General features: G+C 34.0%; 2 protein-coding genes across 2 annotated transcripts in view; one reads left to right on the forward strand and one right to left on the reverse strand.

Annotated features, from left to right (window-relative positions):
* LOC132759628 (multiple epidermal growth factor-like domains protein 6) overlaps positions 1 to 24146 on the reverse strand; it is a gene marked incomplete at its 3' end in the record, with an annotated part of 149088 nt that overhangs the window by 20888 nt on the left and 104054 nt on the right. The window contains 2 exon segments of the mRNA XM_060751437.1: positions 13107 to 13238; positions 20096 to 20407. Coding sequence (XP_060607420.1) covers positions 13107 to 13238; positions 20096 to 20407 — 444 coding nt within the window.
* On the forward strand, positions 5415 to 10327 carry LOC132759627 (uncharacterized). Its single transcript, XM_060751436.1, has 2 exons — positions 5415 to 7426; positions 8567 to 10327. The coding sequence occupies exons 1-2, from the start codon at positions 5786 to 5788 to the stop codon at positions 8570 to 8572; spliced, it is 1647 nt and encodes a 548-aa protein (XP_060607419.1). The 5' UTR covers positions 5415 to 5785; the 3' UTR covers positions 8573 to 10327.

Below are 24146 nucleotides of genomic sequence, written 5' to 3' on the forward strand. Positions count from 1 at the left end.
TTCGCTTAGCACGGAGGGCTATATATCGGGTCTGTCATTTAAAAATTATATATTCAAATGACACTGATATAGATTTGTGCATTTTGTATTTAATATGATATGTTTAAAACACGAAATACCTTGCTCTGAATTTATTTGTATGCAATATTAGAGCTTTACAGATTAAACATTTAACGTTTATATTTTTCTAACATCCATATACTTTATTGAAAATACTTTTCTAAGTTATATCATATTATTGACATAAAACTGTCCAAAGCGTTAAATTAATCATTTAGTTTTTCTGACCATACTGAAATTAAGTTTTTGTTTGTTTGTTTTGTTTGTTTGTTTGTTTGTTTGTATTTGACAAATTGAGGCTTATTGCTACAATGGAAGTTTATTTAACTAAAGGGATACATATTGCAAGGAAAACTCAAATAATACTAGGTTACGTTTAAATATGGACAGTTTAGAAAGTTAACAAAGTCTTCACAAGATAATTGTAAATGCATTCCAGTGAATATTATGTACTTCCCCGTCTCTATGCTAGGCACTATCATTACAGTGTCTGGTTCTTTATAAGCTCAATCAATGTTTTAACATTGCCAGTATCGGTTATACAAGACACTAACAATTCATTTTTACCGCGAGCCATACATACGAGTAGTTTATAAATGCGCTCATGAATGAATCAAGTGGCATTATGCTCATCTTTCGCTGCCGACTTGAATTAGTAATATATTTCAAAAGGTGGACTATTATAATGATAATTGACCAATAATTGAATATGAACAATATTTTTAGAATCTAATAATTTACAAGCGACCTAAATAATAAACCGTCTGCCAGAATTGAACGTTACCGATACATTCTAAACGATATTTACAGAAATTTCAGTTTGTAGTTTTTTTATTATTTTTTTCCATATATATATGGCAAAATATCAAGTTATTTTGATTCTTTCTTGTTCTAAGTCAACATATTTGTTTTTGAAATGCTGGTATTCTACTTTTGAAACGTTTGGCAAGTATAAAAGTTACAAATTATTGAAACAGCTAGAATTCGACTTTGAAAAATAATTATATCACTTATACACAACCTAATTTACTTAAATATTTGATAAAATTCAGAACAAGAAACCATAGATTACCAGTAGAAACTTGATCATGGCATGGGGTAGAACTTGCATTGAGAAAATGTACATTATGTAATTCCTCAATTTGTGACGAATTTCACTGCCTGCTAGAGTATAAACATTTTGATAATCAAAGAAAAATACCTATGTTGGTAAAATTTTGAATATAAATAACCAGAGCATTTTGGAATATAAGAAAATATGTCTGTTTATTATAGGACATTGTTGAAAAAATTATATACTCGTACATTGTAATGAAAATTTTTATGCATTTTATATGCGTAAATTTAAAGTATACAAATGTTTTATGTTTAAAAAAAACTCAAGGTACTCTCCCTTTACATATGCATATACTTTTGTATTGTACAACACTCTTGCATTTGACCCTAGAGTCGGTAAAAATATAACTGTTTGTTAATATTTATCTGAATTAAGAATCCATCTTAGCGCAATTTCACTTTAAAAATATAGACGTAGGTTCGAATCCTGGTTGAGCGACTTTAAATTTTTCTTTAAATTGTCACTCTCTTAAAACCGCCAGTATGTCCAGGCAATGAAGTCAACAGGACGTGAAAAAAGGCGTGGAATGGTATAAGTAAGTGCCACAGATGCATTTCCGACGGTTAAATGCTTATACTATTCTTAGTTTTCTTAAGGCTGTCAGGCTGCTATGCTGCTGGGCTGCTAACTTCACAAATTTTCAAGCGTCAGAATAAAAAAAAAGTTCAATATCTTAAAAAATAAAGATCACGTTATGGAAAAATGGCCCGGAATGGCATAAGTAAGTGCCACAGATGCATTTCCGACGGTTTCATGTTTGTACTATTCTTAAATTTCTTCAGACTGCAAGGCTGCCAACTTCACAAATCTCGAAGATCCGTCAAAAAAAAAAAGAAAAAAGTTCAACTTTTTAAAAAAATATCATGATATTTAAAAATATTTCAGTGGACAATTAACCTTTGGATACGCAATCTTGTATAACCGATACAGTGCTTGTGGTCATGTGGATAACAAATACAATGTACTTGTGTTTTTAAAACTTGTTTTTTTATAGGAGAGAAAACAGCTGTGGTCTAAATATAAATATGCTAATTATAAAAAAATCCCGCATCATTAGTCGTTATTCAATGACTTGTAATATTTTAATTATAATGCGTTTGTTTTTCAGATCATTATATTGTTCAATCTTGAAAATAATTTCCAGAAAATTGTATTCAAATCTGTATCCGATAACAATTAATGACAGCTGCTAGATTGTCAACTTCACAAATTTCGAAGATCCGTTAGGGAAAAATTAAAAAAAAAATTCATAAAAAATCAACATCATAGAAAAATATCATGAAATTGAAACAAGGCATTGAATGGTCTAATTAAGTGCTACCGCTTCATTTCCGAAGGTTTTCATGTTTGAAATATCTTTAATTTCCTTTAGGCTGTTAGGCTGCTAACTTCACAAATTTCGAACCGTCAAAATGAAAAAAAAAAAAAGTTCAATGTCATAAAAAATAAAGATCACGATATTGAAAAAGGCATGGAATGATCTAAGTACTTATGCATTTCCGACGGTTTTCATGTTTGTACTATTCTTAGTTTTCTTTAGGCTGCCAGGCTGATAGGCTGCTCGGCTGCCGATTTAAGGCTGGTAGGCTGCCAATTTCACGAACATCTATTTAACAACTGTTTTAATGCTTAGAATTGACCACGAAGGCCGTCATAATATTTATTAACTATTATGGATAAAATGATCTGTGGTGTTAGTGTATATGAGATATTATTTCGGTATTGTATGAAAAGAAAACATTATAAGAACTGAAAATATGAATTAAAAATGCTTTTTTATTGTTGCTTTAAGAGGCTTTGTAAACTATATAATCGAAGGAGAAAACATAACAGCCGCATATACAAGTAGTCCCTAACCAGTGTTTATTGGCAGTTTAATCCCGGTTTTTATAGTGACAAAATCACGAGGAGTGTTAGAATTATATATAAACATATAAGGTGAAAGCGCGCTACTGTTAGCGTTACACTATAGACCTTTTTACGACGCGGTCCGTTGCTATGAAAAATCGACCGGAATTAGAATTTTCTCGCGCATGCGCAATCTGCGTAGGCCACAAAAAAAAATGCATCGCCCTATAAATATAGTAGAAGTTCATACACAATTCCGAGTTAGTTCAAGGTAAACGGTAGAAAATTATATAAAATAGCTATTAACAAATATAGAAAAGATGACTTTATAGCTTTGTGGCGAAGAATGCCATAAAAGGGCATGGAAAAGATACTTCAATGTTTAAGAATTTACGATCACGGACCTGACACTGAGATCATTTTTTTAAAGAAGATGTGGAAATATCTATTAGCAAATGAAAAGTCTACTTATTTGCTGTTGAAATGGTTCATATAAAAACAAAAGAAATTTTATAACATGAAATCGAGATTAATTATCATTCTGAAAAAAATATCAAAACAGGTGATAATTAGGGCTGTGCATTGTCATTTTTTTCTGTCACGATACATATCACGATATTTGTTTTTCAAAACGATGCGATTCACGATATGTATTGCATACTTTGAATAAATGCGATGCATATTGCGATTCTTATGTTGCGATGCGATACGTATCACGATACTGACTTTTAGACTTAGTATATAAAAAATTGGCCATTTGTTTACAGCATAATTACCAATATAATATAAAACTATTACAATAACAAAAAAATAAACTCTTTTAACTTGTTGTTATAACTTGGTTTCCGATTTTGATCTTTTAACAATTTACTTTTCTGATTACTTGAGGATTAAATGTATTTTTAATTAAACCATAACAGCAAATTGATATCTACTTGCTATTCTAACACTAAAGTCTACTACTGTAAATATGGCAGTTTAACAATTTCAGTCTTACAATACACCACTAAAGATTTTTCTTGTGAAAAAAATAGTAACAAGTGATCTACAATTAGGTCAACAACTGTGAAAATGACAGTTTATAAGTTTCAGTCTCAGTTTTCTCAAAAGATTTGTGCTCAACCCCAGAGTATTTTATTTTGATTTTGCAAACACTCCACGTCCGGTCATCCACATTATACAACACTGTCTCATGGTTCCCCAAAAACTATAATTTTCCCCAAACTCGTGACTTATATGACCAGGGAGGATTGACTGTAATTTCCCCGTCTACATATTTTGCAGTCTTCGTGTTTTCTTTTTGTTTGCTTTATTTATTTTTTTTACGGGAAAATGATGTCAACGGAAATGAAAGTATAAATACGTGACGAATATCACATGGGGATGTTGTCATCATCACTATTTTAATCCGACATTAAAGTGCTACAAAATAAAATTCATGTTTGTAGGTTGTTTTTTCTTGAAATCGCACAGATATCTAATGATGTTTTTATTATAAACAAGTTCAAAGAACACCAGCCCATTTACATGGAATTGATAAAACTTGGTTAGTAACCGTTAAATGATTGCGGACATGGGGAAACGAGATGACAACGATGGAATGATAATAGTCGCGCTTGTTTATTGTTTTCATCCGTGCTATTTTTCTTTCTTCAGTCTTTCAAAAAATACGTTTGTCCTTATATTTCTGGAAGATATTGTTAGTGTACTGCGATACCTTCCCGCTGTATCGATACATCGGGAGGTGAAATATGTATTGCATTGCAATATATTGGAATTTGTAATTTCATTACGATGCATACATCGGGGACAAGACAGATCGCGATGCATCGATGAATCGTTACACCTCTAGTGATAATGCTTTTTTAGTGTTCAATATACCTGATTATATCCTTTATCCGATTTACCTGTGATGCAAACTGAAAAATTTAAGTCACATAAATAGGTTTTAAATAACTATTTTTTTCAAAATCTTGAGAAGTTAAGATAGGTTGTTTGGAAGAGATATAACACACATTTTATCCGCTTCTTCGTAATACACGTTATTTTAATAATGCACGTCACACAATTTTTCTCTTCTCAAAATCCATAAACATTGATCGGTATATTCAAAAGTTACATAAATTACCATTTTAATAAGCGTAACTGATTAACTATATCTTGGTATTTACATGTCCCGATTATATTGATATATATTTTAGATATAAAATAACTAATATTTCGAGTAAACTTTTCGTGACTTTGGTGAACTGTTTTGATTGGTCGTTTATTTTTAGATTATTGTCGCGCCAATTTTGTACTTCTAGTCATTCTAGCCTTTGTTGTCTAGCTGTCATGTTTAAGAAAAGCCGCCAACCCAACCCATTATTTATGTTGATCGGCAAATTTAAAATTTTGATTTGAGTTTATTGTTTGTTTGCTTGTTTTACCCTTTTGTATGTGTAAAGTTATTAGTATTGTTTAATTATTATTTGTAATTGGGAATGCGCATATATGTAAATCTTTCTTACATACAGTTGGAAAATTGAAATTTTACGCGTTTCGATAGTATAGCGTAAAATGTTTGTCTTTGCGTATCGCTTTCTATACAGTGATTTGTCATGTTTTTCTCGTGCTTAAGTCGCAATGAACGGTTAATGTATAATGTGTACTGGTCATTCTACCAGACGTTTTCGAGCAGTTAACATATCCAATTTCATATTGTATCCGACCACGTGTTAACCGGGCAGCCATGTCGGTTGAAATGCACTTCTTTCGCGAATGGAAGAGCTTATCAATGCTAAGTTTCAGACATTTGAGGAACGCATAAATTCTACTCAGCGTGAGTTGTCGCAAGCACAAATTTCGGCTATCCAGGAGAATTTGGTTTCCGACGGTTATACGTTTAAGAAAAAGGGACATGAGCAGCAGTTTAAAGTAAATGCTAAAGTGCTTGATAAAATGCAACAAGCAGACGGCTACATCCAAGAGGCTGTCAAGGATTCTTCGAACGACGCTGCAGAAAGTGCACGACAAAAACTAGTCGAAGGTATGAACATTTTGAATTATCGACAAAAATGCATTAAACTTGCTGATTCTTCTGAACACGGGTGGAAGGTGGTACAAGAGTATGAATCTCACCCGTTAGCAGACGACGACGAAGATGAGAAGAAAATCGCACGTGCGCAAATACAGGCGGACAGAAAAGTTAGACAGGAGCGTCGTCTTCGAGCGGCACGTTTTGGTTCTTCTCCGTATGGTATGAACCAGTCTTCTTATTCTACCGTTTCCGGGGCACCAGGAGGACATTCAGCGCAGCAGCAGGACAGACCAACATGGACGACCTCGAGGAAACCCGGTTCCTGCTTCAAGTGTGGAAGACCTGGTCACTGGCGTGCTGATTGTAGAGCACGTGCTATGGTTGAGGGTACTCAAACTGAGAAATCTGATCAGATAAGTAAAATTTTATTTTGCGGAATTAATGAAAATACAAAAAATAGAAAAAAGCTTGAGAAATTGAATAAACCCTATTTGTTTAGGTATGAAAATTATAGTAACGGTCTAGAAATGTCACCGGAAGTAGTCACTCCGGTAGGTAGGTTAAGGGGAAACTTAAAGCATTGGAAGGAGGCATGTTCTAATGAATATATTATTGATGTTATAGACAAAGGCTATAAACTTCCTTTTATGAATTTTCCTGCTACTACTGAAATTAAGAATAACAGTTCTGCTTTAGAGAATTCTACCTTTGTCACTGCAGAAATCCAAAATTTGGTGGCTAAAGGGTGTGTTTCTGAAGTACAGTCGGTTCCGTTAGTTGTTAACCCGTTGACTGTAGCTTTTAATCGTTCAGGTAAAGCCAGACTGGTACTTGATTGCAGACATGTAAATCCGGTTTTATTTAAATCACAAAGTCGGTACGAAGACCAGTCTGTTGCTAGGCAACTTTTTCATAAAGATGATTATGTGTTTTCGTTTGACATTAAAAGTGCATACCACCATATAATGATCGATCGGTCACATAGGACATATTTAGGTTTTCATTGGACACAAAATGGTCACAAAAAGTATTATGTGTTCAACGTTTTGCCTTTTGGGATATCCACAGCAGGATATATTTTTACAAAGGTTTTGAGGGTACTTGTAGAAAAATGGCGTAGCTTGGGTTTAAGAGTCGTATTATTTTTAGATGACGGCCTTGGTGGCAATCACACTTTCGCTGAAGCTTTGAGAGATAGTTCTTTCATTAGACAAGACTTGATAGATTTTGGGTTCTTGATAGCGGATGAAAAATGCAACTGGCAACCTTGTTTATTTTTAACATGGCTAGGTTACTTCTGGGACATGGAACAGGGAATTTTGAGAGTAACGGAGGATAGATTAGAAAGAGCTTTTCAGCTTATAGAACAACTTGTTTTGAAAGTTAGTACAGGACAAGTTTTCATTCCAGTCCGTATGTTGGCATGTTTAACAGGCCAGTTATTGTCTATGCAATGTGTATTAGGTCCAGTTGTCCGTTTAAAGTCAAGGTCACTTTATCAGTGTATACAATCCAAGGCAAGTTGGAACGCACCTGTTAAGGTTTCATCCGAGGTTTTATCGGAATTGATTTTTTGGAAGGAAAATTTGAGGTCACTGAACATGTGTAGTTTTGGACAGATGGAGAGCGTTGATAACGCAAGCGTCTCCGTTGACGTCATTGGTGTAAAAAACGTCTTTGTTGACGCCAGTGGATCTGGATTTGGTAGTTATGTTGATGGAATTGACGATAGTCAATTTTTTGGCACATGGTCCGAATCTGAGCAGATTTTAAGCTCCACGTGGCGAGAGCTCGAGGCTGTACGGAGGTCTATTTATTCTTCTTTGCAATATCTGCAGGAAAATAAAGTTTTAATAAATTCAGACAACAGAAATGTATGTTCAATTTTGAAAGTTGGCAGTAAAAAGCCTTATTTGAATGATATTTCTGTGAAAATTTATGATGTTTGCAGAAAGCATGACATATCATTGTTTCCTCACTGGATTCCAAGGGAAGATAATTCGGAGGCTGATTTTCTCAGCAGGTGTTTTGACAGTGACGACTGGTCAGTTACAGACTGGGTGTTCGATATACTTGAGTCAAAATGGGGTCCTCATTCTTTTGATCGTTTCGCTTACGATTATAATTGTAAATGTTTGAAATTCAATTCTAGATGTTGGTGCCCTGGAACAGCCGGTATCGACGCTTTTGCACAAGCATGGGCTGGTGAAAATAATTGGCTTGTTCCGCTCCCGAGATTAGTTTTGATTACTTTGAACAAAATTAAAAAGGAAAAATGCACGTGCACTTTAGTTGTACCCATATGGCGGTCGGCACCGTATTGGCCCGTTTTGTTTCCCGATGGAAAAAATCAAGCAAATTTTGTACTTGAATATGTTCTCTTTCAGCCAGGAATTTTGACAAAAAGGGGCAGAGGGAGAAACGGAATATTTGATGGCAGACCATTGAAGTTTGGTTTTATAGCTTTAAGATTTATATAAATTATTTCTTCATGCTTCTGCATTGTTGTACTTCTTATTCAGGCTTGAGATTGAAGCAGACGATAAACGATGAGCTCACAAGGACCGGGATTGATGACCCTCTTTTGAAGAATCTTGCATCTCAAATGGCTGATAAACTGTTAGACTCTAGAAGTGACACTACTGTAAATAAATATTTCTCTTATTTCATGAAATGGAAAACATTCATTACGTCTAAAGGAGGTAGTGCTTTACCTGCTTCACCAGTTTGTATAGCTTTGTATCTAACTGACTTGATGAACAATGGTTGTTCTAATCACGTGATTTCCTCTACTGTTTATGGAATCAAATGGGCACATTCTTTAAACAATCTTCAGGATCCCACAGAGAACCATTTTGTAAAAAACTTAGTTGAAAGTGCTAAACGTACTTTATCTAGACATGTGAATAAGAAGCAACCAGTGACTACAGATCTTTTAATTGAATTGTGTAGTAAATACGAAAGTACAACTGATGTATTAATATTAAGAGATTTGTGCATGATTTTATTAGGATTTTCAGCGTTTCTCCGTTTTGATGAAATACGAAATTTGCATTGTAATGACATTACGTTCCATGACGATTATTTTTCTTTACATATCCGTAAAAGCAAAACCGACCAATACAGGCACGGAAGTGACGTGGTTGTTGCTAAGGGCGACACAATCGCTTGTCCTTATTCTATGCTAAGACGATATTTCGTAGAGGCTAACATTTTTTCTGCAAATTCTCATTTTTTGTTCAAGCCGTGTTTCAGAACGCGAGGTATTTCTAAGCTCATTTATAAAGATAAACCGCTCAGTTACACTCGAGCTCGGGAAACGCTTTTACATAGATTACGTGAAATCGCCGGCAATGTTGATTTCGGGTTACATTCTTTAAGAAGCGGTGGTGCTACGGTTGCTGCAAATGCTTCTGTCAGTGATCGTTGTTGGAAACGTCACGGTCGTTGGAAATGCGATAAGAGCAAAGACGGCTATGTTGCCGATTCACTAGACAGAAGGTTAGCTGTCACGAAACAGCTAGGTCTATAATAAGTGCTGATTGCGGCTTCCAGCCCGTTCTTTTGATAGTTTTCTACGTACCCCGTCTGGTCATGCTAGTATAGTGTTTGTTGTTATTTTAGTTAAGGAAAGACTTGAAATTTTACGCGTTTCGATAGTATAGCGTAAAATGTTTGTCTTTGCGTATCGCTTTCTATACAGTGATTTGTCATGTTTTTCTCGTGCTTAAGTCGCAATGAACGGTTAATGTATAATGTGTACTGGTCATTCTACCAGACGTTTTCGAGCAGTTAACATATCCAATTTCATATTGAATAAGGTTTTGTTTTTTACAAATTCACTGATGTATTGAGAATATTTTTGATGTTTATAATAGTATACGTCAAACGCTAGATAAATGAGGTCCAGCATTTAGCGATCTTACAGTTGGCAAACGGACACAGGTTCTCAGTGTTTTTTCATTTAAAAAATAAAAATAAATGTTTTTTATCTCTGAGTTTTCCTGGCCGAGTTAGATCGCGTAAGCGTGCCTGACTAAATTTGTTGGTATTAAAGCATTTCATGGTTGTATTTTTTTTTAAGCAATTCTTTCGAAGGCAAAGGCGTATACTATTATCATGTAATGAATATTTTGCAAGACCAGAACAACTGATATAATAATAACGTGCTTAGATTACGTGTTCTTTCCATTGTTATCAATTGTGTGTTAAAATATTGCTTTGTCTTAAGCCCGGTTACTTGATTTGCTCATCAAATAAACGTACCCCGTCTGGTCATGCTAGTATAGTGTTTGTTGTTATTTTAGTTAAGGAAAGACTGTATGTTATTGAGGGAGTGTTTGAGTTAAATTGACTTTGTTTAAAAATTTTGATCAGAAGCAGTTGCTTTCTTATTTTTGTTAAATAAGAGTCATCAGTCTGAAGTAAGAGAGTTCACATGTATGGATATGTGTTTATTTGCTGTGTCTTGTGTCAGTCTATGCCTGAAGTGTATGATTTATTTTGCATGAATGTCTCTTTGTTTTTAAGATGCTTTATTACCTGCTTTGTTCTAAAATAATTGTCATTATCGAATTTGCTTAGATTTGACTGGTTTTCTCTTACTTTTTTCTCTAAAAAAAATGATGTTTGCTGTTTTATAAATTTGTTATAAAGATTGTTGACAGGTTAAATGGCCGTATATAAACGGCTGTTTGCAATATAACCCTCGCCTAGCGGCTCGGGTTATATTTAAAAACAGCCGTTTATATATTATGTTATTTTGGTTTTGGAGTGATATATGTGGATATATTACCTGCTAAGATTTTATATCACCCGAGCCGTTAGGCGAGGGTGATATTTTATCTTGGTAGGTAATATATCCACATATATCACTCCAAAACCAAAATAATAATTGTATTACCCTTCCCCTGCCGAGTTTAGACGATTTTTAAAAAAATCATTGCTGTTTCAAATGAAACGTCGAAATAAGATTCCCTTTAGGATACCCCTTCATCACATCATGACGTCACATAAATACCTGACGTATTGTTCCCGTACCTAACGAATGTAAACAAGAGAAAAGGAGTAGTCTATTGAACGCACTTTTTTGTAATTAATATCAAGCTTTCACCAGTCATATTTGTTTTCAATACTGATGAGAATATGTATCATTACTCTACTTTGGTAAATATTTATCATTATCGCATGGCTGTGAGCTTTTCCTTTGTTCTTTCCAACCCATTATACTCAGTACACTTCAATGAGCATTTCAAAACTGTATTGATATATAACAGTACAGTTTTTTCATTGATTCATATAGGAAAAAAACTGTACTGTTATATATCGGTCTAGTTTTTTTCGCACCTTGTATATATCAATACAGTTTTTTCATAGAGGCTCCAATGGGGCAGTGGTAACGACTATTCCCAGTAGCAAAAAAAACCCATAAGATAATAAAAAATGAAATCAATAAAATAAAATAAAATAAATATATAAATACAATGAAAAATATAAACAAAGATAATTAATGAAATGAAAAAAGCCCTTTAATCTTAAATCAATCTTGGTAACAGTATACAATCCGCCTCTTATATTGGATGTCTTTTGTATATTTTTTTTTGCGGCAGCGAAAACAACTTGAAAAACTGCCTTATGATAAATAACTGTAATGTAGCTAACGATTAATTTATTTATTTGTTTCTAAACAAAAAAGAAAACATTATGCCATTGCGATAAAACAGTTATAGTATATGAAACTCGTTAGTTACGGGGGTATAACACTGGCTGGGGCGACATCTCGGGATGTTTCTGTAAAAAAATGTCTCGGCCTAACGGCCTCGCCATTTTTTAGCAGAAACACCCCTTGATGTCGCCCCAGCCAGAGTTATACCCTCGTAACTAACTCGTTTCATATACTATAACTATTACTTAAACTGTTAAAAAGTGCTTGTAAATCGGAATTTACACCGCGTAAAATCGAACCGTACGCGCATCACCTCAGCGCATATTGTTTACAACGTGGGGTACCCAACGGGGAAATTTAGTGTGTATATTACCCGTCTAGCTCGGTTATATCAATTTCTTTCGGGTGATCAATATCCAATCAAAAAGGCGGAAAAAATCTGGAAGGGTAATAAAGGGCCATATAACCTGTCAACAATCTTTATAACTAATAATATACATTAACATTAAACATTCATTTGATTATTTAATAGAGAAATTAATTGTATAAAATTTATACAGCTAGACATGCATTTTGCCTAATACTAAAGATGAACTATGCGTGGTGTTTGTTATTTCTTGTTATTAAAGGTCATTGCCCTTTTCATAAGTAAGGTCCGAGAAGTAATTCAAAGGAAGTGTACAATACAAATTGTTTAATATTATCTAATACAGATCTGTTAAAAAATAAATTCACGTTTTCAGTACTTACCGCCTGAAGTCATCCCAAAATTAATATTTTTTGGGTGATATATTAATCGTATTGCAAAAAGGTCTATAGGCGCGTCATTGAAAAAATAATATTTTAAACAGTTTACTATTTTTATTTTATATAATTATATGATAAATAGAATATTATGTTCGTGTAGATTCAATACTAAATTTAATAAACTCGTTGAATAAAACAGTATTATGCTCACTAGAGGCTTGCATAATATGACTATTCAAATCGTTCAATTTAGTTTTAAACTTACACTCATTGAATATCCTCTATATATTTAGTTAACTGACACATTACACATCCACAAAAAAGATAATGGACCTGCATCATTAACAGTGGATAAAATACAGGTGTGACAAAACTAAAAAAAGGAAAACTCAGTATTTTCTTTTTATCTTCTTTTTAAAGATATGTTTAAATCGTTTATTTGTTTGCTTTTAGAAAAAGTAAAAGATTCGAGCGTTGTCACCGCCCGGCGTTTGCTCTTGTATTTTTTGTGTGGACGCAGCGATGCAATTCGTCACTTTTAAATAATTACATGTCAATTTACAGCATATGTTGTGTGAACGTTTACAAAATGATATCAGTAACTGGTAAGAAATAAAACAGAAAAGAAAGGAAAATGTTTTGTGATTTACCGTCACAGCTCTTTCTATTAGAATTCAACTGGTAGCCAAGAAAACATCTACAAGACGCTATCCCATTTTCATTGACACAATTGTGTTCACAGAGGGGTTCTCCTGAATCTCTTGCAGTGCATGGATCATAGTCTGCAATAAAATACACAGAAATGGCTCATTGATCATAGTCTGCAATAAAATACACAGAAATGGCTCACTGATCCATGCTAAATATGATAGTAATTATCACATGGTGATACCTTCTTTATTAGTGAGTAGGAAAATCTCCGAGAACGATAAACTTTTTTCAGTTATAGTATAATGTCGATTTACATTTTACTTTCGTAATATTTATATTGTTTACATATATACATTCAGTAAAGTAATGTATTCCTTTTAAAAAGAATGTATTCAGTATAATGGTGAAACCGTTCTAAACACTAAAATCGGTTATATAACCCAGTATAAACGGTTGTTATTCTGGCGTATATAACAGTTTATGTTGGGGCATATCATCTTCAAAATCTTCACACTAATATTATTATAATAATTAAAGAACTATGCAATAATAAAAAAAACAATAGTCAATATCCTAAGAAATCTAACAATTTTCACGAGTTATCATGGAGACGACACTTATAGACGTTTGGAGCCGATTACCGCATGGTTTATATGAGACGACATTTATAGACATTTGGAGCCAATTACCGCATGGTTTATATGAGACGACACTTATAGACATTTGGAGCCAATTACCGCATGGTTTATATGAGACGACACTTATAGACGTTTGGAGCCAATTACCGCATGGTTAATTTCAGACTACACTTGTAGACGTTTGGAGCCAATTACCGCATGGTTTATATGAGACGACACTTATGGACGTTTGGAGCCAATTACCGCATGGTTAATTTCAGACTACACTTGTAGACGTTTGGAGCCAATTACCGCATGGTTTATATGAGACGACACTTATAGACGTTTGGAGCCGATTACCGCATGGTTTTTTATGACATGACACTTATAGACATTTGGAGCTAATTACCGCATGTTTTATATGAGACGACACTTATAGACATTTGGGGCCAATTGCCGCATGTTTTATATGAGACGACACTTATAGACATTTGGAGCCAATTACCGCATGGTTTATATGAGATGACACTTATAGACATTTGGAGCCAATTACCGCATGGTTTATATGAGACGACACTTATAGACACTTCGGAGCCAATTACCGCATGGTTTATATGAGATGACACTTATAGACATTTGGAGCCGATTACCGCATGGTTTATATGAGACGACACTTATAGACGTTTGGAGCCAATTACCGCATGGTTTATATGAGATGACACTTATAGACATTCGGAGCCAATTACCGCATGGTTTATATGAGACGACACTTATAGACATTTGGAGCCAATTACCGCATGGTTTATATGAGATGACACTTATAGACGTTTGGAGCCAATTACCGCATGGTTAATTTCAGACTACACTTGTAGACGTTTGGAGCCAATTACCGCATGATTTATATGAGACGACACTTATAGACGTTTGGAGCCGATTACCACATGGTTTTTATGACATGACACTTATAGACATTTGGAGCCAATTACCGCATGTTTTATATGAGACGACACTTATAGACATTTGGGGCCAATTGCCGCATGTTTTATATGAGACGACACTTATAGACATTTGGAGCCAATTACCGCATGTTTTATATCAGACGACACTTATAGACATTCGGAGCCAATTACCGCATGGTTTATATGAGACGACACTTATAGACATTTGGAGCCAATAATCGCATGTTTTTATATGAGACGACACTTATAGACATTTGGAGCCAATTATCGCATGTTTTATATGAGACGACACTTATAGACATTTAGAGCCAATTACCGCATGGTTTATATGAGACGACACTTATAGACATTTGGAGCCAATTACCGCATGGTTTATATGAGACGACACTTATAGACATTTGGAGCCAATTATCGCATGGTTTATATGAGACGACACTTATAGACATTTGGAGCCAATTACCGCATGGTTTATATGAGACGACACTTATAGACATTTGGAGCCAAATACCGCATGTTTTATATCAGACGACACTTATAGACATTCGGAACCAATTACCGCATGGTTTATATGAAACGACACTTATAGACATTCGGAGCCAATTACCGCATGGTTTATATGAGACGACACTTTTAGACATTTGGAGCTAATTACCGCATGGTTTATATGAGACGACACTTATAGACGTTTGGAGCCAATTATCGCATGGTTTATATGAGACGACACTTTTAGACATTTGGAGCCAATTACCGCATGGTTTATATGAGACGACACTAATAGACGTATGGATCCAATTATCGCATGGTTTATATGAGACGACACTAATAGACGTATGGAGCAAATTATCGCATGGTTTATATGAGACGACTATTATGGACATTTGGAGCCAATTACCGCATGGTTTATATGAGACGACACTAATAGACATTTGGAGCCAATTACCGCATGGTTTATATGAGACGACACTAATAGACATTTGGAGCCAATTACCGCATGTTTTATATGAGACAACACTTATAGACATTTGGAGCCAATTGTCGCATGGTTTATATAAGACGACTCTTATAGACATTTGGAGCCAATTACCGCATGTTTTAATTGAGACGACACTTATAGACATTTGGGGCCAATTACCGCATGGTTTATATGACATGACACTAGTAGACATTTGGAGCCAATTATCGCATTGTTTATATGAGACGACACTTATAGACATTTGGAGCCAATTACCGCATGGTTTATATGAAACGACACTTGTAGACGTTTGGAGCCAATTACCGCATAGTTTATATGACATGACTCTAATAGACATTTGGAGCCAATTATCGCATTGTTTATATGAGACGACACTTATAGACATTTGGAGCCAATTACCGCATGGTTTATATGAAACGACACTTGTAGACGTTTGGAGCCAATTACCGCATAGTTTATATGAGACGACACTTATAGACATTTGGAACCAATTGCTGCATGGTTTATATGAGACGACACTCATAGACGTTTGGAGCCAATTACCGCACGTTTTATATGAGACGATACTTATAGACATTTGGAGCCAATCACCGCATGTTTTATATGAGACGACACTTTTTAAGGAGAGAAAAAGGTCATTACTGACAAAAGAAGACCCAGTTTATATGAAGCATGGGTATATATGATTGGTTCTATTTTTAGAATTTAGTGGATGCTGCCTCCCTATACACATTCCTATTCCTTTTGAAATATGTTCTTAGTTCTATTCTGTCACATTTCTATATTAAACAATATTCTATAAATATTAACCTTAAGTTTTCATCAATGTGCAATTTTGTTAATCTTCCTTACGGGATAGTGGTAATTGATATTTTAAGTACGAATGAAGAAAGATTACTAAGTTCAATAATATTGTATTGTTTACATATTTTATATACATACACACAACTTCACAATAATACAAACATGCATAAATGTAAAAAAAGTTGGGCCAAACGTTATAACAACATTTTCTCGACATCAAGTTCGGTAAGCTTATTAATTTACCTTGTGAAAGAGATTTAGCTTGAAAATGTATAAGAATAAAATTGTCTTTAAATATTGCATATATTACAGTTCACATTTATTAACTCTAAACGAATGATAGATGAAAATACCTAACTAATAGAAGTATAATATATCCGAGTTAATTCAATTTCATTAATCTGTCTATTGCATACTTTAAATGATCATTGGACAAACTACATACGTTTTAGAAGCTTCGAACTTTGGCAGTGTCCATAACATTACATAGAAAATGCCAATTTATATAAGTATAAGCATTTATTGCATTGATATTCAGCTTTCAATGGCATGGTTTTTAGTGGGTTTGATCCGCCCGCTTAGTTCAATAGGGAGAGCACGAGGCGTTATTTCTCCGTCGGACATTGAATCTAATAAACATTTGTCATTCAAAAATCATGTGCGATTCGTAGTCGCTCACTTGCTGATAAATTGGTAATTTCTGCTTAGTCATGCAAGGTTGGGTATAAAAATCAATAACTTGATCTTGAAAGTCAAGGTCATTTATGACACGTCTCATCAACTTTACTAGGATTGTTGTGTTCAAGTAATAAGTATGTGGACAATTTATTCATAACATTTATGCTACCACTTTTATTTGGGTTTTTTTCGAATATTTTCTTAGTTAGAAAAGATGCACAGTTAATGTCAAACTTAAACTGTCTGAGCACACACACACGTACGCACCAACACACACACGCACACACGCACGCACGCACGCACACACACACACACACACATAAATGCATTGTAATTATGCATTGATACGTCTTGTTTGTTCAAAAATAAATAATTTTCATACACTGAAAAAAAGTTTTACCACCAATCATAGCAAGAAAAAAAACATTTTGAAAAATCAGAAGTACTCCTTTTCAAGGTCAAGGTCGTTTAACAGTCAAGGTCAAAGTTAGCTTGATCTTTATGTAGGTCTTGTACTACAGAATGTTGTGTCTAAATATGAAGTCAACCCATCTATAAATAACACATTTATAGCCAGTTACAGGACAAAAAAGCCACATTTAATAACTTGACCTCGAATGTTATCTGGACTCAAGGTCAAGGTCCGTCTGGAAAGTTCTAAAGGATTGTTGTGCCTAAGAATGAAAAAAAATAAGTTATAGACACTGGTACATTTAGGGGATATTTTCTAAGTTGAAAACGGGCAATTATGTCAAACTAATTATCACAGTTATGAAACTTGGCATAGATTGTTGCATTGTGATATTGATTGTATCCTGCAAGTTTCAGGTTAATAGCTATACCGGTTTCTGATATGGGACGGGACGGGACAATGTGATTCCTATATAGACCCGCATCCCCACAAACTATGTTTGGTGGTGGTGGGGGGGTTAATAATGAATGTTATATAACTTTATAATATAATGTATATAATGTATGTATGTATATATATATATATATATATAATACACTTTAAATATTTATATAAGTCAGTCACAACATGCATTTCATACCATCACGTGATACAATAATATTCACACCAAGTATTGCAACGAAACTATTATTAAGTCCATGCAAGTATGCCTTATATTTGCATTTGTCTGAAAATACACATGCAAGTATTTCATTTATTATTTTGCATTAATCTAAACTATACATACAGAGATGCCTAAACTGAGAGAGGGAAAAGAGATTATTGCATTGATTGTTTGTACTGTTATATACATGTTACTCTTTAACGTAAAATTAAAGAAATACAAGTTCTGTTCTTTTATACTCTTCGTCAAATATAAATTGTATTTCATAATTGTGCATATAGAAAGGAAAATACAAATTGTACATACGCTAAAATCTATAAACTCATTTCATTACGTCAGTGTTAAATGCCGAGGACACATATTATAAACCGCATGAATCAATCAAATAAACATCAAACATAAAGAAAACAAAATCGCATATGTAACTATTTGCAAATAAATAAATAAAATATATAAAATAATATTATTTAAAATTAAATGTAAATAATCAGAGTATTGTTTTAAAGATAGAGAATGGTTTTCTCATAACTATATTCATTGGTTCACAAATAAAAAACCCCGAAATATTTCGTCCGATTTCAAAGATATAAATTTACCAATTTGCAGATTTACTTTTAAATTCATTAGAACGAACCAACAGTTTAATATAGTAAAATGTCTTATTTGCACGGGAGGGGGGTAATAGCAGGGTGCCTTGTGGAAGATTAATCTCACTTATGTATGGCAAATTGACCGTGTCTTCAAATCATATGACCACATATGTTGCATTGAGAACTGTGTGAATTAAGCACGTTTTCCCCCTCAAAATTATTAAGATTACTGTCGGAATATTATAAATGATCGTAAACAAAGTTCCCGTTGATAAATTTACACAGCAATACTCGTATATAACATAATACGCATAATTGTTTGTGCTCGTCAGAAGATTGAGTTTTTTGGTCATTTTTACTTAAAGCAAAATGAAGCACTATGCTTATTTTGTAGTATTTCATTGAAACCGTAGAGCCCCGGTAAATAAAGACAGAGCCCCGGGAGGATAAAGATAGAGCTACGGTTGATCCCGGTAGAGTCCCGGCAAAGCCCGGATCATTTCAAAAGAATAACGACAATTTGCGATGATTGCACTTGTTTGTATTAAAACCCTTCCCATTTCCCTTCTATCCAGTATTGCATAAGGATTTTTCAGAAAATCATCATGAATTTTCCGGAACAATAGATATTATATTAAATAAAAATTATGTATCAATGTTATCATTTTCGGGCGTTTTCAATCCACCGGGGTTCTACTGGGGCTCTGCCTGTATCGTCTTTGGCTCTGTCGGGCTCTGCCTGGATCGACCGGGGCTCTGCCTGGGTCAACCGGGGCTCTTCCGGCGTCATCCGGGAACGACCGGGGAAGCACCGGCATGAACCGTAGCTTAACCTGGGCTCTTCCTGGATGATCCGGAGCGCATCCTGGGTGGTTAGTTTGGAACTACCGTAGTGCTGCCGGGGTAAGTGTGACCGCAACAATAATTTCACCCCGGTAACTTACTGAGATGGTCCTGGGCTCTGCCGGGAGTAAGTGAGACCGCAGCTTTAGAGATGTTAAATGATTCCTTACATAATAGGGATATTTATACATCTCGGCACCATTTAAATATGCCGTTATGGATAATAGTTAAGCTCAATCTTCAAATGTTTCAATTAGTTTATCTATAAGCATTTGAAATACTGGGTTTTGTTCAGAAACAAAGAAAAATATCATGCCTTTTTTGTAGCCAGGATATGATAAAGTATTCCAATAGCTACCTTAACGATTTGCAGATTAAAAAAACTTAATTAAAACAAGAACAAACTATTACATTTTCTACATTCTATATACAACAACACCAAATATACCAAAATTTAATCCACTGTACGCCAATGGTTTTCTTCTATTGGTCAACATCATGGCCAGTGGTTTATCGGCGGCTATCTCTTCAGTGTTATGTAATTTAGAGTATTCGTTATTTTTTTGATTTTGAGAATGGAAAGTGTGTGCCTTTTGATTGTGTTTGGGCAGTTCTGTATTATTGTCTATAAAATTTGATGGTTTATCTTTATATTGAAGAACAATTTTATTGGCATCTTGTTTGTTATTGTTAAAGTTAGTATTCAGAGGTATGCTGTTAGTACGCAGTTCCTCGTCTATCCGTGCAACATCACTACCGTCTGTTCCGTTAAGTAAGCAAATATAAAGTATTGTTAAACTATTTTTCACATAATATACACAATAACAGTTTCTGTATGGTAAAAAAATACTTTCTTTCTATAATCCATGTACTTTAACGTAGCAGTTTGATTGTTTTAATCTTCAAGGTTTTGTCTGTCACATGAAGCAACATGTTAGTCATGGTAAATTGTACCAACATTAAAACATATATATTTTCATGCGAAGTACAAATTGTAATTGGTAAAATAAAAAAAACGCATACAAATTTAAACATTCTTTAAGAATATTTTAAAAACTTACCGAACCCGCGCACTGATGTAAAAACTATCCCGATCTTTTTAAAAGATCTATGAATTGCTAAAAGATATATCTTAATGTATGCAATCATTACTCCTTGAAACATGTTCTACATGAAGAGATATCGAAAGGTATAGAAAATGTACAATTCCAAACAGATTATATATTCAATAATACAATGAAGCAATTCTACATGCAGATACATGTAGCTATATCATCTTCATAGTTACTCTATTCTCACTAATTGCTTTAATAAGCTACGCTCTATATACATGTATGTAATGTTTGTGTCAAAAATACCGGTTAGTATATGTGTCACAATTAAAAGCAACATAGTCACCGTGTATGAAAACAATGTGAATACAAGCAATTATCATAGTATTGCAAGCAATCCATAAGTCCCCTACCGGTTAGAACTACAGCAACATTCTGATGGGCCATTCAATTTTACCATGAAAGAACTTAAATCGTTTGAGTTCTAAGTTTGTCTATATCACAGTAATGTGTTAAGTTTCCCTGCCTAGTAAGGAAATTATGTTTATACAACAGATAATCAAAAGGTCCAATTTTCTCAGAATGAATAAGAATAACTAATGTTTCAACTTTTCTCTTTTTTAAGTAAATTTGTTGGAAAAAATGTTAAAAAGTAATCTCAGGAAACAGTTTTTATGAACAGACATACATACATACATACATACATACAGACAGACTGAAGGAGACTCTAAAGTTACTTTTTCAAACACCCCTGCTACCAAAATATAACATGCTTTAATGCAAAATTTTTAAAGAGAAGATTACTATTGAAATAAAGATGCTAGATTTATGAACATTGTCATATATGATGTGAGTTTTACTTTAAGTTTAAAGGAATGAAGAAGTTGGAGTAAAAAATACCAATGTCTCGAAAAAAATCTATGTTCAAGGGGGACATAATTCTGAAAATAGTCTTGCTAGAGTATTTAACCTTCTCAAAAATGTTGAATGATAATAAGAAACATAAATAAAGAACTTACAGTGAAAAAGCTTAAAAATTTTAATCAGAAATCTTGAAATTCAGTCTATTTGTTGCCATAGCAACCAGAATTTTCAACATAAAAAGAAAAGAAAAAGATGCGCATAATCTCCAGACTGCCATCTACCCATATTTTAAGTTCATTAAAATATTTTTAGTACTTTTTGAGTTATCACTGGATCCAGTTTATGTGTTAAATTTGCAATATTTTCAGATTATTAGTTGCCATAGCAACCAGAATTTTCAACATAGGAAGAAAAAAAAAGACGTGCATAATCTCCATACTGCCACCTATCCATATATCAAGTTTCATTAAAATATTTTCAGTACTTTTTGCGTTATCGCGGGATCCAGTTTTGTGGACGGACGGACTGACAGACAGACGGACAGGCAGGCGGATAGACGGACGGACAGACGGACAGTGGGTAAACCTAAAGTCCCCTCCGGTTAAACCGGTAGGGGACTAATAAAGCAGGAATTGTGGAATGGTAACATCAAATTGTGCGGTTAACACGGTAAGTAAACATACCAGTATATTTTATAGTAAACCAAATTGAAAGACTACCGTTGCTAAGGCATTGTATTGTAACCCCATTTTGTATCATAGTTTGGGGACCTTTCTGTTGAAAATGTGTTAGAGTTAAATCGTAAATACATGCACAGTGCGTTAACTGGCGTGCAGGTATTTGTTACCCGCACTCCAGAGCATGCCCATTGATTGGCTCATTTTTGCTGGGGTTTACTTATTGTGACGGCAGAGAAAGGAAAAGCGACAGAAACATCATATTCAGATGCTCGTTCATTGGATCCTTTTTTCTGGGGTTTCATATTGTGAAACAGGGAACGTGTTTTTATGTTTGACTATGATACAAAAGAGAAAGAACATCAAAGCACTCGGCAATCAGATCGCCCCCTCGTACAAATCAGATAGCCTCGTGTTTCGATGCTCTTTCTTCAAGGAAAGCGTCTGGTATTCAAGATAATTCGTGAGAACGGCGGAAGACTTGTGCATCTTCGATGTTTATTAATATAGTACTACACATGCACCGGGTTTTCCTTTATTGTATTTTTATACATGCCAAACTACTGATGCTATATAATACCTAAGTTAAAAGTTAAACTACTGATGTTATATAATACCTAAGTTAACAGATAAATCTCTGATGCTATATAATACCTAAGTTAACAGATAAACTTTTGATGCTATATAATACCTAAGTTAACAGATACACTACTGATGCTATATAATACCTAAGTTAACAGTTAAACTACTGATGCTATATAATACCTAAGTTAACAGATAAACTACTGATGCTATATAATAGCTAAGTTAACAGTTAAACTACTGATGCTATATAATACCTAAGTTAACAGATAAACTACTGATGCTATATATTACCTAAGTTAACAGATAAACTACAGATGCTATATTTTACATAAGTTAACAGATAATCTACTGATGCTATATTACAACTAAGTTAACCGCTTAACTACTGATGCTATTTATTACCTAAGATAACAGTTAAACAACTGATGCTATATAATACCTAAGTTAACAGATAAACTTCTGATGCTATATAATACCCAAGTTAACAGATACACTACTGATGCTATATAATACCTATGTTAACAGATTAACTACTGATGCTACTATATAATACCTAAGTTAACAGATAAACTACTGATGCTATATAACAACTAAGTTAACAGATATAAACTACTGATGCTATATTACAACAAAGTTAACAGATAAACTATATAATACATAAGTTAACAGATAAACTACCGATGCTATATATACTACTGATGCTATATAACACGTAAGTTAAAAGATAAACTACTGATGCTATATAATACCTAAGTTAACAGATAAACTTCTGATGCTATATAATACCTAAGTTAACAGATAAAATGTAATCGAGCGACTAAAAATCATTTTATATGCTTCATATCAGTATTTTATAACACTTGATAGTTACACAAATGTCTCATGTATACCGAAAATCAAATACAATAATGTGGTCTATCATTAACGAAACACAAAAGTCGGTTTCTGACAGTTAGCCAGGTCGTCATTCTCACGAAGACATCTTCATTATGCGGGTTAAAATGTAATGTCTTGTATCATAGTTTGGGGACATTTCTGTTGAAAATGTGACAGAGTTAAATCGTATACATATACATGCACAGTGCGTTAACACGCCCGTTTAACTCACAACGAGTGAAAAATGTCCATCGGTTAAAATGTTGTGAGCAACTTCCGTTCCTCGTTGTGAGCACCCATCTAGGACGTGTGACACGATAAACAATGTGAGTTTTTCATAATTTTTGAATATTACAGACATTTATGTAAAAATATCGGAATGCAGTTAGCTAGCGATGTGTTTTCCGAGTATGCACATGTAAAGATATTGCCTGTTGGTCGACAA

The sequence above is a fragment of the Ruditapes philippinarum genome, unplaced genomic scaffold (genome assembly GCF_026571515.1).
Source record: "Ruditapes philippinarum isolate M1 unplaced genomic scaffold, ASM2657151v2 ctg229_1_1_1_1, whole genome shotgun sequence".
In the NCBI taxonomy this organism is placed as follows: domain Eukaryota; kingdom Metazoa; phylum Mollusca; class Bivalvia; order Venerida; family Veneridae; genus Ruditapes; species Ruditapes philippinarum.